The following is a 17,531-nucleotide window of genomic DNA, read 5'->3' as shown; positions in this document are numbered from 1 at the left end:
ACGCTACCTTCAGCTACATCAGCCCCTGCCTTGCATACAAAGTCGAGGTATTTACCTTCCACAGCACCTCACACCACAGTCCCTCCGCCAGCGCCACCCCCAGGTCTTCGTCCCACACGCTTGCCATCGGCTCCTTCTTCAGCAGCTGCACCCATGCCACAAACTTCGGCCAAATCCCAAGTTTCTCCAATATCGCCATCAAATAACTCCACTCCTCCCGATCAAACGCCTTCTCCACGTCAAACGCCACCACCACCTCCTCCTCCACCTCCCTACCCTACCCACTGCCGGAGAAAGCATCACATTCAACATCTCCTCAGATTCGAGGACAACTTTCTTCCCTTTTCAAACCCTGTCTAGTTCTCCCCAATCACCTATGGAGGGCACCCCTCCAACCTTAACACGATTACCTATGCCAATATCTTGACATCTACATTCAGCAGAGATAGAACATAGAACATACAGTGCAGAAGGAGGCCATGCGGCCATCGAGTCTGCACCGACCCACTTAAGCCCTCACTTCCACCCTACCCCCGTAACCCAATAACACCCTCCTACCCTTCTTTGGACACCAAGGGTAATTTAGCCTGGCAATCCACCTAACCTGCACGTCTTTGGACTGTGGGAGGAAATTGGAGCACCCGGAGAAAACCCACGCAGACACGGGGAGAATGTGCAGACAGTGACCCAGTGGGGAATCGAACCTGGGACCCTGGCACTGTGAAGCCACAGTGTTAGCCACTTGTGCTCCGTGCTGCCCACGGGGCAGATATGGGCCAAAACCACCCACACTCCACCGGATCCTTGTCCTTCTCAAGCAACAACGAGATGGAGTCCTGTCCCATCGTCTGCGGCAAGACACCCCAGTCCATCCTCAAACATTCCCACCATCAACAGCGCCAACCTATCCTTACAAATTTTATATAATTTGTCCGGGAACCCATGGGACCATTTCGCCTTCTGTACTTGCGTCCTCTCAATCGCCACCTTCACTTCCTCCCTCTCCACCTCCCCCAACCTGGGACACTCTAGCCCACCCAAAAACTCCCTCATCTCTCGCTCCTCGTCCGGTGGCTCCAACTTGTACAAATCCCTATAGACCCCTCAAACACATTATTAATCTGTTCCTGAGTCACCACCAACTCCATCTTGACCCGCAGCCAAACTATCTCCCTCGCCATAGCTTCCCTACGTAGATGGCCTGCCAACACATGCCCTATTTCTCTCCGTACTCATAAACAGCCCCCTCTCGCCCTTCTCAACTGACGCACCACTTTCGCATGTGGACAATAGGTCAAACCTCGCCTGCAACTCCGTCCTCTCTCCCAGGAGACCGGGTCCCCCGTATACCTCCCATCCACCTCCATAATCTCTACTATCAGTCATTGCCATTCCTCCCTTTCCATCTTAGCCTTAAACAAGATCACCTCCCCCCTCACCACCGGCTTTAGAGACTCCCAGGCCATGGACCATGAGACCTCCCCACGCAATTAAACCTCACATACTCCTCAATTACCTTGCCCATCTTGTCATACAAGCTCCGATCCGCCAGTATCCCCACGCCCATTCTCTACCCCGGCCTCTGAGTTACCTTTTTCTCCAATACCACATTCATCCAATGCGGAGAGTGGTCCGAGATCACAATTTCCGTAGACTCAGACTTCTTAACTCCGGCCAAGAGCGCCTTTCCCACCACAGAAGAGTAAATTCTCGAAAGAACCTTGTGCACTGGGGAGAAAAGTAAATATTTCCGACCCCTGGGTGCAAAAATCTCCACTGGTCCACTTCCTCCATCTCCCTCATAAGCCCTGCTATCGCCTTTGTACACAGCCCCTCCCAACTGACTGGGTCAGCGAGCACAGCTGGGACCTACCCACCCTCGGTAGGCCTCGGGCCCTCCACCCTCTCGGGCAAGCCCACAATTCTCACTTTTTGCCTCCTCAACCTGTTCTCCAGGTCTTCCACCTTAGCTCTCAGGCCTTTGTTGGCCTCCGCCACCCTCCCCAGCTCCTCACAAATCAAGGTGAACTGATTGCTGTGTTGCAACAATGCCTCCTCCACCCCCTTCAACTTCTCTTCTTGCGCCCGCTCCTTGAGCGATGTCTTCATCACTACCGCCTTTACTGGGACAATCACCTCGGCCACACACTCTTTCAGTGAAGCCATCATCTTCCCCCGAAGTACTTCCATATGTTTAGCAAACTGCCTCTCAAACTCCATCGACATCAGCTGAGTCAGAGTTTCTACTGTGAGGGGAGTAGCCCCACCCAACGACCCAGCCCCTGCCATGTTTCGTCCTGCAGGACTCTCAGCATCACTCGCCAGCGGACGTTTTCCCACCTCCTTCTTTCCAGCACTTTTCTTCTGGGTTTTCAACATTCCTCGTCTTCTTTATGACTTCCTACACAAACTCATCCACAAACTACTCCCGAAAGCGGCCAAAAAAGTCCAAAAACTAGAGACTTCAGCAGGAGCCATCGGACGTGCCATCTCCACCTACATGCCGCCACCGGATGTCCTCTTTTCTGACCATCTCTTTTTTTTTAAATTTAGAGTTCCCAATTTTTTTTCCAATTAAGGGGCAATTTAGCATGGCCAATCCACCTAACCTGCATATCTTTGGGTTGTGGGGGTGAGACCTACGCAGACATGGGGGGAAAGTGCAAACTCCACATGGACAGTGACCCAGGGCCGAGATTCGAACCCGGGTCCTCAGCGCCGCAGTCCCAGTGCTATCCACTACGCCACAAGCCGCCCTATATCTGACCATCACTAAGGGGATCTCTAAAAAGTGCTATTTTCAAATTATTTAACGTATAAATCTATTTTAAACACATGGATGAATATATATTGTGGTCAAATTATTAAACATCCTTCCCTCTTTTTTTAATAAACAATTTTATTGAGGTAGTTTTTGGCTTTGTAAACAGTTACAGACATCAACAGAAAGAAAGCAAAAAAGGCAAAAATGTGCAAACATCCACATACATTCAATACTTCAATCGTAACATACTGCACAAGCCCGCTCCTTTCCCACCGGTACTACCCGCCATTTTATCCCTCCTACTCTACTCCCACCGGTACTACCCGCCATTTTATCCCTCCTACTCGACTCTAAACATCCTTCCCTCTTTATTATATTGAATGCATTGTGTAGACCAATTCGATCTAATTTTAACAACGAGTTGGGGAGGCAGTGGCATTGTCACTGGACAGAGACTCAGGTAATGATCTGGGGACCCGGTTTCCAATCCCACCATGGCAGATGGTGAAATTTGAATTCAATAAAAATCTGGAGTTAAAAAATGTCCAATGATGATCATGAAACAATTGTCGATTGTCATAAAAACTTTTAGGGAAGGAAATCTGACTGCCTCATCTACAGGTGACTCCAGGTCCACAACAATGTGGTTGACTGTTAAATGCCCTCCGAAACAGCCTAGCAAGCCACTCAGTTCAAGGACAATTTGGTGGTCAACAAATGCTAGCTCAGCATAATCCCCTGAAACAGGCAGCATCTCTCTGCCTCTTATTATACTTTATATTCAGAAGTGTTAACCAATTGCTACATTAAAAGCGCTGTCTGACATCAACCCTCTTATTTGTTTGTAATCACCCCCTTTTCTTCGAGTTCTAAAGCTTTGAAGACACGATACCCGGATTCTGTGGAATATGAACAGCAAAACAGGATTTGCTGTCATTTAACCTCAAAACTGACAGCAACCTGGAATCCGCACTTGCAGAATTAAACATTGAAATTCAGAAGTTGCTGCCAGTGATTCTAAGCTTTACCATAGGGTGTACTAATGACCCCCCAGACTACAGTCAATTAGAAATCACAGAATCTATGAGAATTTTAGCTTGCACACTACTAGTCTCAATGTAAAAAAAATCCTTGAAAATGTTACACCTTACCAAATGAGGTTTAACTGGAGCTGGATTTTACTGGATGCTATATATCTCAGAGATTGAGGTTGAGGGTGTGGGGGAGGTGGATGGTGGTGGTGGTGGTTGAGAGCAGCGTTAATTGTTTTTAAGGCGAGACGAGTGGCATGGTAGCACAGTGGTTAGCACTGTTGCTTCACAGCGCCAGGGACCCAGGTTCGATTCCCGGCTTGGGTCACTGTCTGTGCGGAGTCTGCAGGTTCTCCATGTGTCTGTGTGGGTTTCCTCCAGGTGTTCCGGTTTCCTCCCACAAGTCCCAAAAGACGCTCTTGTTAGGTGAATTGGACATTCTCAATTCTCCCTCAGTGTACCCGAACAGGCGCCGGAGTGTGACAACTAGGGGATTTTCACAGCAACTTCATTGGTGGTAATGTAAGCCTACTTGTGACATTAATAAAGATTATTATTACTTCCACCCTTTTCTTGGGAGAAAGTCTCTCCTTAGGGAGCTGGGGACTACCTAAAGGCCAGAGGCTCTGTAGTCCCATCAGCATCATCAGGAACAGTGGCCACAGCTGGAACTACAGGCAGTCACCAATGCAGAGAAGCCCAGATAAGCCTGGGTTCTGGGGTCTTGGAACTAGGAAGATGAAGGGGCTGGATTCAAGGGGCCAGTTGCAGCTCAGGGGTCTCACAAATTAGGTCCCCACCACTTGCCTGACACCAACCCGTGGAGCTAAAGCTGTTGGGCTTCCAACAGGTTTGGGCCTACCCCTACCCTGGGTAAGAAAAACAGCGGCGATCGGGTGTGGTGGCCTCTTAAGGATCCAAATTGGCCCAAAGGCAGGCGGGCAAGCGACCTGATGCTTATCCTAACCCCTGTAAAATTTCAGAAGAGTGGGGGACTGGAAGGTAGGCAGCAAGACCATTCACAGGATTTTACATGCCCCCTGTCTTCAAATCCACAGGCGGGGAGCATACAATTAAGCCCAGGGTTTTTAAAGTGTGCACCAAGTGCATAATTACTGCTGAAAAACTTCTACGGTCTGAAAAAAAAAATTGCATTTGTGAAATCTCTCATTCCTCCATTGAAAGAAAAAAATTATTGGAACTTTTTTTAAATCATAAAGTTTGATCATATTTCAGTTTTACCGTAATCCTATTTGTATGTCCGAATCATTTGTTTACTTCCCTGTAAATTTGTAATTAAAAGTGAAGAGTAATCAGTTCATTCTGGCTTGCAAGAATTCTTAATTGTGATTGGCTGCTTACCCTGACCAATGAAATCACTGTCGCTGGACGCCTGGAGATCTCTTTGACTTGATGCTAGATTTAAATGATCAAGAATGGGGAATTCCACACCATACAGAGATCACTAAATTTATGTGGACATCTTTCTTCGAGATCGCCAGTGAGCAACGTCACTTTGTCAGTCACCACAAGATCTGCACCATAGAGATTATATAAAGTTAAATATCACAAACCTCTCTCAGCACTATCATCGTGGCTTTCAGTCAGTGGTTTTCCATCGTCTTCCTTCGACAATTCAGAGTAGTTGCCATTATGCAGATGCTGTTGTTGTGCCAGTTTATGCCTGATGCTGTTGATTTCTCTCCTCAATAATCTTACTCGCTTTGATCTAGCTCCACTTGACTTCATGGTGCATGTTATGTCCAATTTATCCAGCAGCTCTTTGAGCTGGTCCTCCAGCGACATATGGGTTCTGTTCTCTGGTATCAGCATGTTATCCACTGAAGAACAAATCAAAACATAAATTGAATCCAAAAATTCCCCATAGTCATCAATTGATGTTTTCTTGGTGCTTTTAGTTTTCTTGGTCTGGTTTGCATTAGGATTAGTACATGAAAGGATTATGGAAATATTGAAACCAACAAAGTATTGACATTCACAAATATGAATTTGCCACATTAGCCACAGTTAGTGGACTTGTTTACCACATGTGAATGATCAGTAATGCGATATTAAGCAAGTTATACGAATCTTAGAACAATAAATCCCACTGCATTGTAAAACTTATTTTGATCCACAAACTGAAGTTATAATTACTATGTTTTTGGGCAGCACGGTGGCGGTGGTTAGCATTGCTGCCTACGCGCTGAGGACCTGGGTTCGATCCTGGCCCGAGGTCACTATCTGTGTGGAGTTTGCACGTTCGCCCCATGTCTGCGTGGGATTCACCCACACAACCCAGAGATGTGCAGGTTAGGTGGATTGGCCATGCTAAATTGCCCTTTAATTGGAAAATAAAAATAATTGGGTACTCTAAAATTTAAAAATTATGTTTGATTTTTAAAAATAAACTTAAGAGTACCCAATTATTTCTTTCCAAGCGAATGGCCCTGGCCAGGATCGAACCTGGGTCCTCAGCGCCATAGGCAGCAGTGCTAACCACTATGTCACCATGCCGCCCCCATTATAAGAACATAAGAACTGGAGCAAGAGTAGGCCATCTGGCCCCTCGAGCCTGCTCCACCATTTAATGAGATCATGGCTGATCTTTTGTGGACTCAGCTCCACTTTCCGGCCTGAACACCATAACCCTTAATCCCTTTATTCTTCAAAAAACTATCTATCTTTACCTTAAAAATATTTAATGAAGGAGACTCAACTGCTTCACTGGGCAAGGGATTCCATAGATTCACAACCCTTTGGGTGAAGAAGTTCCCCCTAAACTCAGTCCTAAATCTACTTCCCCTTATTTTGAGGCTATGTCCCCTAGTTCTGCTTTCACCCGCCAGTGGAAACAACCTGCCCGCATCTATCCTATCTGTTTCTATAAGATCCCCCCTCATCCTTCTAAATTCCTACCAAAATGGATAACCTCCATCTATCCACATCTATCCTTCATAATTTTAAATGTTTCTATAAGATTCCCCCTCATCCTTCTAAATTCCAACGAGTACAGTCCCAGTCTACTCAACCTCTCCTCATAATCCAACCCCTTCAGCTCTGGGATTAACCTAGTGAATCTCCTCTACACACCCTCCAGTGCCAGTATGTCCTTTCTCAAGTAAGGAGACCAAAACTGAACACAATACCCCAGGTGTGGTCTCACTAACACCTTATACAATTGCAACATAACCTCCCTAGTCTTAAACTCCATCCCTCTAGCAATGAAGGACAAAATTCCATTTGCCTTCTTAATCACCTGTTGCACCTGTAAACCAACTTTGTGACTCATGCACTAGCACACCCAGGTCTCTCTGCACAGCGGCATGCTTTAATATTTTATCGTTTAAATAATAATCCCGCTTGCTGTTATTCCTACCAAAATGGATAACCTCACATTTGTCAACATTGTATTCCATCTGCCAGACCCTAGCCCATTCGCTTAACCTATCCAAATCCCTCTGCAGACTTCCAGTATCCTCTGCACTTTTCGCTTTACCACTCATCTTACTGTCATCTGCAAACTTGGACACATTGCCCTTGGTCCCCAACTCCAAATCATCTATGTAAATTGTGAACAATTGTGGGCCCAACACTGATCCCTGAGGGACACCACTAGCTACTGATTGCCAACCAGAGAAACACCCATTAATCCCCACTCTTTGCTTTCTATTAATTAACCAATCCTCTATCCATGCTACTACTTTACCCTTAATGCCATGCATCTTTATCTTATGCAGCAACCTTTTGTGTGGCACCTTGTCAAAGGCTTTCTGGAAATCCAGATATACCACATCCATTGGCTCCCCGTTATCTACTGCACTGGTAATGTCCACAAAAAAATTCCACTAAATTAGTTAGGCACGACCTGCCCTTTATGAACCCATGCTGCGTCTGCCCAATGGGACAATTTCTATCCAGATGCCTCGCTATTTCTTCCTTGATGATAGATTCCAGCATCTTCCCTACTACCGAAGTTAAGCTCACTGGCCTATAATTTCCTGCTCTCTGCCTAACTCCTTTTTTAAACAGTGGTGTCACGTTTGCTAATTTCCAATCCACCGGGACCACCCCAGAGTCTAGTGAATTTTGGTAAATCATCATTAGTGCATCTGCAATTTCCCTAGCCATCTCTTTTAGCACTCTGGGATGCATTCCATCAGGGCCAGGAGACTTGTCTACCTTTAGCCCCATTAGCTTTCCCATCACTACCTCCTTAGTGATAACAATCCTCTCAAGGTCCTCACCTGTCATAGCCTCATTTCTATCAGTCGCTGGCATGTTATTTGTGACCCAAAAAACCTGTTCAGTTCCTCAGCCATTTCCTCATCTCCCATTATTAAAACTCCCTTCTCATCCTCTAAAAGGACCAATATTTACCTTGGCCACTCTTCTTTGTTTTATATATTTGTAAAAACCTTTACTGTCTGTTTTTATATTCTGAGCAAGTTTACTCTCATACTCTATCTTACTCTTCTTTGTAGCTTTCTGTTGCCCCCTAAAGATTTCCCAGTCCTCTAGTCTCCCACCAAACTTTGCCACTTTATATGCTTTTTCCTTCAATTTGATATTCTCCCTTATTTCCTTAGATATCCATGGTCGATTTTCCCTCTTTCTACCGTCCTTCCTTTTTGTTGGTATAAACCTTTGCTGAGCACTGTGAAAAATCACTTGGAAGGTTCTCCACTGTGCCTCAACTGTTCCACCATAAAGTCTTTGCTCCCAGTCTACTTTAGCTAGTTCTTCTCTCATCCCATTGTAATCTCCTTTGTTTAAACACAAAACACTAGTATTTGATTTTACTTTCTCACCCTCCATCTGTATTTTAAATTCCACCATATTGTGATCGCTCCTTCCAAGAGGATCCCTAACTATGAGATCATGAATCAATCCTGTCTCATTACACAGGACAAGATCTAGGACCGCTTTTTCCCTCGTAGGTTCCATTACATACTGTTCTCGGAAACTATCGCGGATACATTCTATAAACTCCTCCTCAAGGTTGCCTTGACCGACCTGGTTAAACCAATCGACATGTAGATTAAAATCCCCCATGATAACTGCTGTACCATTTCTACATGCATCAGTTATTTCTTTGTTTATTGCCTGCCCCACCATAACGTTACTATTTGGTGACCAATAGACTACTCCTATCAGTGACTTTTTCGCCTTACTATTCCTTATTTCCACCCAAATGGATTCAACCTTATTCTCCATAGCACCGATGTCATCCCTTACTATTGCCCGGATGTCATCCTTAAATAACAGAGCAACACCACCTCCCTTACCATCCACTCTGTCCTTCCGAATAGTTTGATACCCTCGGATATTTAACTCCCAGTCGTGACCATCCTTTAACCATGTTTCAGTAATGGCCACTAAATCATAGTCATTATGTTTGATTTTTAAGTGAATTAAAATTTCAAATCACAATAATTTAATGAACATTTGACAAAAATTTCAGCTCCAATCAGTAAATGCACGAATGAGGATACAGCTAATATTTAATGGCATTACATGCAAAACTCTATAACATTAATACATTTCAGTTTCAAATTGTAAGCACCACGCAAAGTATATCAATGTAAACACCAAATGATTGAAAACATGGGATGTTTAAATTAAATATAATTTCATCACATTCAATGCAGTAGGTTCAATTGATGACGAGAGTTGGAGATTAACAAGCACATGGTGTCACATTCATCCAAGGTGTCCATTTTCAGAAAATCAACTGCAACTATTTATATATATTAATGATTAAACATAATGGCTCATTTTATCTCGAAGTAAAGTTAATTTTAAGCATGCTATTATTTAAAAACTTGATATGTAATATTTTGAAGTACTCTAGCCTCTGTCTTAAGTAGCATAAGCAATTAAACATTTATTTTGTTGTTAGAACCAGCAGAGCATATTTTACAGTGTACATAGAGCTGCTATTCTTTCAGGACATTATAGTACTGACTTGTATAAACCCTCTAAGCTCATGTTTTTGTTTTACCTCCAATGCTAGGAATTTGAAAAACATGTTAAGTGGGGGTTACTGGGACAGGGGAGATACGTAGGCTTCAGTAGAATGGTCTTTGAAAGGGCCTGTGCAGACTCGATGGGCCGAATGGCCTCCTTCTGCACTATAAATTCTATAATTCTATGATATAAATGGGTACACTCCACAGCCCTGACAACCAGACCTGTTTCTAATTCTCTCATTTTACTGCAAAAAACTAATTGTTTCAAACATTTACTTCTTAACTTACACATTTTTAAATTAATTTTGCTTTAGTTTTAATGCAATTTTAATACAATGTGCCTTATATTCAGTACATTTTAAACTCCATTCCCCATAGTCTGACATCAACTCATTTATACCAAATATATATATATGTTAATAAGCAAGAAATTTAACATATGGAACTTAAAGCCCTTGTGTCATTTCCAAATCACTCCAAGCCATCATCCACTCCTACCTCTGCAAGTTCCTCTGACCATACTGGTAACTTATACTTTCTATTCCTCTGACACAGACCTCCTCTCCCTCATCCCCACTTCTACATCAAAGGCACATACTTCATCCAGTTTGGTTCTCCAGTCGAGAACATTTTTCCTCAATCACTTTCCTTTGCTATCTCTCACCCAGTCTTCAAAAGCTTCCACCACACAAATTACTTTGACCATGTCCCAGTTATTTCTTCTAATTCCTATTTTGTATCAGCCTGTAACTTAAGAAGCACTTTGGATATTTATTACATTAAAGATTCTTTTGTCTTATGTTAATTATATTCAGATTTTAAGAACAATTGTTTCAACGGTACATTCCTGTTTGCAAAGCTTTAGATGGAGTTTAATTTTTTTTTCAAAATAGAAGTATGGAGAGGCATGGCACCATTCTGTGTTAGTTCAAACATGTCAGACTCATATCTCTAAAGCTGGCTATGAAGAGGCATTAGAATGCAAAAGACTCCTCCAGGGATGTCTACTGAATCTTCTAAAAAGTGTGAAAATCCCTTTTACTTCTGAGGGAACAGGAAATAGGAAGGATCACAACACAATTAAGGGTGGCACGGTGGCACAGTAGTTAGCACTGCTGCCTCACAGCACCAGGGACAGGGGTTCAATTCCGGCCTCGGGCGATGCCTGTGTAGAGTTTGCACCTTCTCCCGTGCCTGCATGGATTTCCTCCAGGTGCTCCTGTTTCCTCCCACAGGCCAAAGATGTGCAGTTTAAGTGGATTGGCTATGATCGGATGCCTCGTAATGACCAGGGATGTGCAGGTTAGGTTATGGGGTTACGAGGCTAGGGCGGGGTGGATAGCGGACTGAACATGGGTAGAGAGCGTTCCTTCAAAGGGTCAGTGCTCAATGGGCGAATGGCTTCCTTCTGCACTGTAGGAATTCTATGCACTTCTTTGCCTCATGAAACAAAGACTCCTTTAAAATTCAGATAGCAGCCATTTTTGTGTTTTTGAACTGTATAAAGGAGGCTGCGCCATCTTGGGGAAGCAGGGTGCAGAACCCCCAGGAAGAACTCAGAGACATCTGAGAGGAGTTCTCTCTGAATAAAACAGGAAGATTATCCAGGAATCAACTGCTGTTCTGCTGAGAGTAAATCTAGGCAATCTTCAGGTAGCATAACTGTAGAACTAATGAGGAGCCAAGAAACCTTCTCTCTCTCTCTCAAAACCAGCTTGACCTGCTAAGGCCACCTGGAAAGGCAGAAATGAACTAGTCGACTGCAGAAGCCACTGCAACTGCTAAACGGAACCTCAAAGTTTCAACCCTTCACTGTAGAAAGGAATTCAAGCAACGTGTACACAATGATATCTCAGAGACTGATTTGAAATCTCATCTTTAAAGCAATTTTTTTCCTTTAGCCGCGTTTTGATTCTTGGATCTGTATTTTAGTTACGGTAATAACTTTATTATTTTTACTTGTCACTTTCATCAATAGCTTTGTATTGAACTAATCATTATCTTTGTTTAAGATTAAAGCTCACCTGCTAAATAATTTTTGAAATGAATCATTCAAATTAATAAAGGGAACTAAATACACATACAAATTCTTAGCTCATAGACCACTTTGTGGAAATGTCTTTTGCATGGTTATACCACCTAATTTGGTGCCTATTCAAAATATTCTCTACTCTGCTTATGTTTCTTTGGATACAGTTCTTCTTTCTGAGGATAATGTGAAAAAAAGGTGGCCAAATCATTGCAAAAAAGAGAACTTTGGGAACACATGACATTAAAAAGATAATTTAAAACAAATTTCCTGTAGCACACCTCATGTTTTATGCAATAAAGTTCTGTCCTTCATATACCTGTTACTTTTTAAAATTCATTTACGGGATGTGGGCGTCGCTAGTTAGGCCAGCATTTATTGCCCATCCCTAGTTGCCCTTCAGAAGGTGTTAGTAAATTGCCTTCTTGAATTGCTGCAGTCCTTGAGATGTAGGTACACCCACTGTATTATTTAGGGAGGGAGTTCCAGGATGTTGCCCCAGTGACAGTGAAGGAGCAGCAATATATTTCAAAGTCAGAGTGGTGAGTGACTTGGAGGGGAACCTCCAGGTGGTATCTGCTGCTCTTATCCTTCTAGATTGTAGTGGTCGTGGATTTGGAAGGTTCTGTCTAAGGAAACTTAGTGAGCTACGGCAGTGCATCTTGTAGATGGCACACACGATTGCCAACGTTCATCGGTGGTGGAAGGTTTGAACGTTTGTGGAAGAGGGAGCAATCAAGCAGGCTGCTTTGTCCTGGATGGTGTCGAGCTTCGTTTGAGTGCTATTGGAGCTGCACTCACCCAGGCAAATGGAGGGTATTCCATTACACTCCTGACTTGTGCCTTGTAGATGGTGGACAGGCTTTGGGGGGGGGGTCAGGTGGTGAGTTACTCTGGGTAGGATTCCTAAACTTTGACATGCCCTGGTAGCCACAGTATTAATGTGGCTAATCCAGTTCAGTTTCTGATCAATGGTAACCCCAGGATGTAGATTATGGGGGTGTCAGCGATGGTAATGCTATTGAATGTCAAGGGGCAAAGATCCTCTCTTGCAAGAGATGGTCATTGCCTGGGACATGTATGACTAAATAAATGCCCATAATTTGTACATTGCAATAAAATTAAAATAAATCTGCGAACCTAATCCTGTTCTAACATTTGTTCTATATAATCAAAAATAGGATAACCATTCGAGTCAGAAATGTTTATCCCTGTAAAAATTGATTAATTATGCAACCCCACACATTTAATGTGCGGTTTGCTATTAGCAACATTAACTGAAAGTACATTATTCGATTAAAGGTTTCATAAAAATATAATAATGGAATTTTATTTTTGAATATTAACCATCTTTACAAAAAGTTTAAATTTGGGACAATTTATGTAATTTTTTCGAATCCATCAACTTGGTTCTTGGTTCCGCCCACTTTTCAGTGAAATAACGAAAGTAAATATTATTCTCCCACCACCAATCTGTACTGTCAGTATACCTACCATCCTCCCAGGAGAAGCGGTAGAAGTTTGCCAGATTTGGTGATTCAGGTAGATGCATTCCAGTTTCATAGTCATACCCAATATTTTCAGCTTGGCGTCGAGCACACCTTAATATGGAACCTCCTATGTCTCTCAATCGCACTGCTGCCCGGTAGAATATAGTTTCCTTAGCATTATACTTCATACAGTTGTTTATGACCAGGTTAAAATCCGTTTCAAACTCATCAAGGGTTTTGTAACAGTGAGTTTCTAGCTTTTTCCTCATGGTGGAAAAGTCCATAGGATGTGTAATAAATTCTAAATAATCTGGAACCTTGAAAAAAACAAAAGCATTAATAATGAGCAGTCCTCTTTCATGCCTCCCAAAAATACTCTATGCTAAAGAGCGAGTCTCACCATTAAGACCTCTTTTAATAATGGAATCCTGTGTGTCTTATTTGTAGATTTCCATTAAATTTTAAGCAGTGAACTTACTGGGATAAAAACCTTCCAAATTAGTGTACTCAATAGCGTTTTGTGTAGTTATCAGCTATTTCATTTCTACAGTAGTTTTCAACAAATTGACAAGCAAGATGATGTTGAGTTAATCATATTTTGTAATTGTTTCATAGGTACCAAAGATGAAACTCTCTCTTCAAACAGAGGTAATATATGCAGTGGTTTCTCGACAGATTCTACATCATGTGGAATGACTGAATCCATGCCTACCTAACTTCAGCATGATTCTGATGCATGCACAAAATTAAAATGCACCAATATTGTTTGGCAAGATGTTGCATTACAGACTGATCTGGAAGGGGAGATCGCAGGGGAATGGGGATAGAGAACTAGATTGAATTGAAGATTGGCTGATTGACAGAAAGCAGAGGGTCAGGATAAATGGGTCCTTCTCTGGCTGGCGAACAGTAACCAGTGGGCTGCCACAGGGGTCAGTCCTCGGACCTCAACTGTTTACAATCTATATAAATGATCTCCAAGCAGGGACAGAGTGTAACATAGCAAAATTTGCAGATGATACTGCAATAGGTGGGAAAGCAGGCAGTGAAGAGAAGATAAAGAGTTTACAGATGGATACAGATAGGCGAGGAGAAACGGCCAAAATTTGGCAGGTGGAGTTAATGCGGATAAGTGTGAGGGTATCCATTTTCTTCAAAAAGAATAGAAAGGCATGTTATCTAAATAGAAGATAAAAGCTGTGGATGCAGGAATCTGAAACCAAAAAGAAAGTGCTGGAAAATCTCAGCAGGTCTGGCAGCATCTGGGAGAGAAAAATCTAACGTTTCGAGCCCAGATGATCCCAAAGGATCTTAGGTCTTTTCTCTCCCGACAGATGCTGCAAGACCTGCTGAGATTTTCCAGCATTTTCTTTTTTGTTATCTGAATAGAAAGCAGATTCAAAATGGTCTGAGCAGAGGGATCTGGGTGTCTTCGTTCATGAATCGCAGGAAGTTGGTATGCAAGTACAACATGTAATAAAAAAGGCAAATGGAATTTTAGCATTTAGTGTAAAAGTAGAAAAGTGCTGTTGCAATTGTTGAAGGTGTTGGTAAGAACATATCTGGAGTATTGTGTTCAGTTTTGGTCTCCTTATTTGAGGAAGGATGTGGTGGAATTGGAGGCAGTTCAGAAGAGGTTCACCAGATTGATTCCCGGGGTGAAAGGGTTATGTGTGAGGAGAAACTAAAAGTTTGGCCTTATACTCGCTGGAGTTTAAAAGGATGAGAGGGGATCTAATCGAGGTATATAAAATACTAAAAGGGATTGATAAAAGTAAATACAGACCAAATGGTCCCCTTGTAAGGCAATCTGTAATGAGAGGTCACAGATATAGGTTGAAAGACGATAGATTTAGAGCTGAGATGAGGAGGCACAACTTCTCGCAGAGGGCGGTGAATTTGTGGAACTCACTGCCTCGTAGTGCGGCCGTGTCGGAATCATTAAATGGTTTCAAGAAGGAGACAGATATATTTCTGGTTTTAAAAACGGATTAAAGAGATATAGGGAGCAGGTAGGGAGGTGGATTTAAGACCTGGAAGAGATCAGCCATGATCTGATTGAATGGCAGAGCCGGATCGAAGGACTGAATTGCCTATTTCTGCTCCTAAATATAAAATGCAAAACCATACATAATATTCTGAGCAAAATCAATTAAATAAGGAAATTATTTCCTGGAAGTGCAATGGGTGGGAGAGGAATTTGGGCAAAGATGCACTCCTACCAATTAGATTTCACAGCAAGAAGTGCATTGAGTGAGATTCTCCGGCCGCATCCGCCCGACGGCTGGAATTTCCCGCCAGCGGACCTTTAGATGGAAGAATCCAACCCATTGTCTATTCCCTACCTAACAGCACTTGTGGGTCTATCTGCACAATACAGACTGCAGCAGTTCAACAAGGCAGCTCACCAGCACCTTCTCATGGGCAATTAAGGACGATGCTGGTCTTTCCAGCAGCGTCCACAGTCTACAAATATAAATAATCCAAACAACCAAAATAGGTCACTCAAACACATTTCCAAAATTTAATTCACGTCCCAAAAGCCTTTGCTGTTCGTGGCTGATTGGATTTGGCCATCAGAGTTGTTCAAAACAACATTTGTCATTAATTTATACCAGCAACAGGAAACCTGCTGGCATATGTCAAACAGGACTTCAGGGTGTACTGCAGTTATTCCACATAACCACCTCACATGGAGTCTGTTTATGTACATGTTATGCATGGCCAGAAAAATCAATAAAGGTTTGGGCATTCTTTAGGTGGACAGAAATCCAACCATATGAAAGATATGTATCCAAATTTTACTAAAACAAATAGTCTAGGCTATGCTGTTTATGTAAACTCACTCAATGAGCACAAACCCATGGAGGGTTAGGGATGAACAGTGGACGATGCAGGTGTAAATGACAAGAGGCTGAGGTACTGTATAATCTAGTTACTCAATACAAAATAATTAAGCAGAGTTTAAATTTGCAACAGACAACTAATTGCTTACATTTGAAAGTTTAACTAAAATACTTGATATTGTCATTAGTGATAATTCTATATTGGGTGTGATTCAGCAGCCTCGTCACGCCCGACGGTGTCGGAATGAGGCTGTTGAATCAAGCAATAGGCCTCTTGCGACGCTCAAAGGGTCTTCCAAGATTCAATGGAATCTCAGGGGACGTCGTGATTTGGATCTCCCCCTAACTGGGCGTGATCCAGATCAGCAAAATTAAATGAGCCATGTCTGGGAGACCTCGCCAGGGTGCCATTTAGTACTGGTCCACACAAAAGTAGACCGGTCATAACTGCACCTGGCAGCGGGGGGGTGGGCGGTTCTCCCAGACCATTGGAGACGCTGAGTGGTTGGGTGACAGAACAGGAACCTTGGCACCTGTGAACTTTGGCACTGCCAGGATGCCCAGGTAGCACTGTCAGGACTTGGGCCTGGTTGGCATTATGAGGTAGAGGGGGCGAAGGTGGGTTTCCCTGGGACCTCCCGACGGTTTCGGGCGGGGGGGGGCAAGAATGGATCAGGGCTGCGCAGAGCTTTCCTGTTGGCGAGCAAAGTGCCATTGAAAAACCTGCAGCGCCAAGAAACACCCCGCTAAACGCACCATTCAGCGGACCGAAACTCAAATCCACTGAATCGCACCCATTACCTACAGACTGGCTAAGAACATAAAATATATGTCGACTATTCTGCTGATCGAGCCTGCTCCACCATTCAATAAGATCCTGCTGATCTTCTACTTCAACTCCACTTTCCTGGCCATTCCCCTTACTCCTTCATTCCCTGAGAGAGCAAAAAATCTATACACCTCAGTCTTGAATATAATTAGCGATGGAGCATCCACAACCCACTGGAGTAGATAATTCCAAAGATTCACAACCAATACATTTATCCTCATTGCCAAATGTTCAGCCCCATATCCTGAATCTCTGCCCTCTGTCAGAGCCTTCCCAGCCAGGGGAACCAGTCTCTTCTGTGTCAAGCACTTTCAAGATCTTCGATGTTTCAAGCCTTACCTCTTTTAGGCTTACAGGTTGTGCAAATATATTTGCTTGATCTCTTTCCTGAAGTTGATCCAAAATTTGTCTTAAAAACACAATAAATGGTGTAAGCTGCAATTCCAAGGCAACTTGTTGAACTTTAACCTGCAGAATGTTAAAGAATACAAGAACTTTCACAATACTGGTATACAATGATGTGACAAAGTTGATCTAAATTCAAATGAATTAAAAACAAACAAGCTTTAG

The 17,531-nt window shown here is 43.1% G+C and overlaps 1 protein-coding gene across 4 annotated transcripts in view; it reads right to left on the bottom strand.

Annotated features, from left to right (window-relative positions):
* Positions 1 to 17,531, bottom strand: part of brpf3b (bromodomain and PHD finger containing, 3b) — an 89,036-nt gene that overhangs the window by 18,566 nt on the left and 52,939 nt on the right. For all 4 annotated transcript variants that reach the window (XM_038819442.1, XM_038819440.1, XM_038819443.1 and 1 more), the window contains 3 exons: positions 17,301 to 17,429; positions 13,291 to 13,603; positions 5,370 to 5,636 (listed from right to left, as the gene is read on the bottom strand). In XM_038819442.1, coding sequence (XP_038675370.1) covers positions 5,370 to 5,636; positions 13,291 to 13,603; positions 17,301 to 17,429 — 709 coding nt within the window. The remainder of the gene's footprint in view (positions 1 to 5,369; positions 5,637 to 13,290; positions 13,604 to 17,300; positions 17,430 to 17,531) is intronic.

The sequence above is a fragment of the Scyliorhinus canicula genome, chromosome 15, assembly GCF_902713615.1.
Source record: "Scyliorhinus canicula chromosome 15, sScyCan1.1, whole genome shotgun sequence".
Lineage (NCBI taxonomy): Eukaryota > Metazoa > Chordata > Chondrichthyes > Carcharhiniformes > Scyliorhinidae > Scyliorhinus > Scyliorhinus canicula.
Note: the sequence above shows the minus strand (reverse complement) of the source record. Positions and strands in the feature narration are given on the sequence as shown.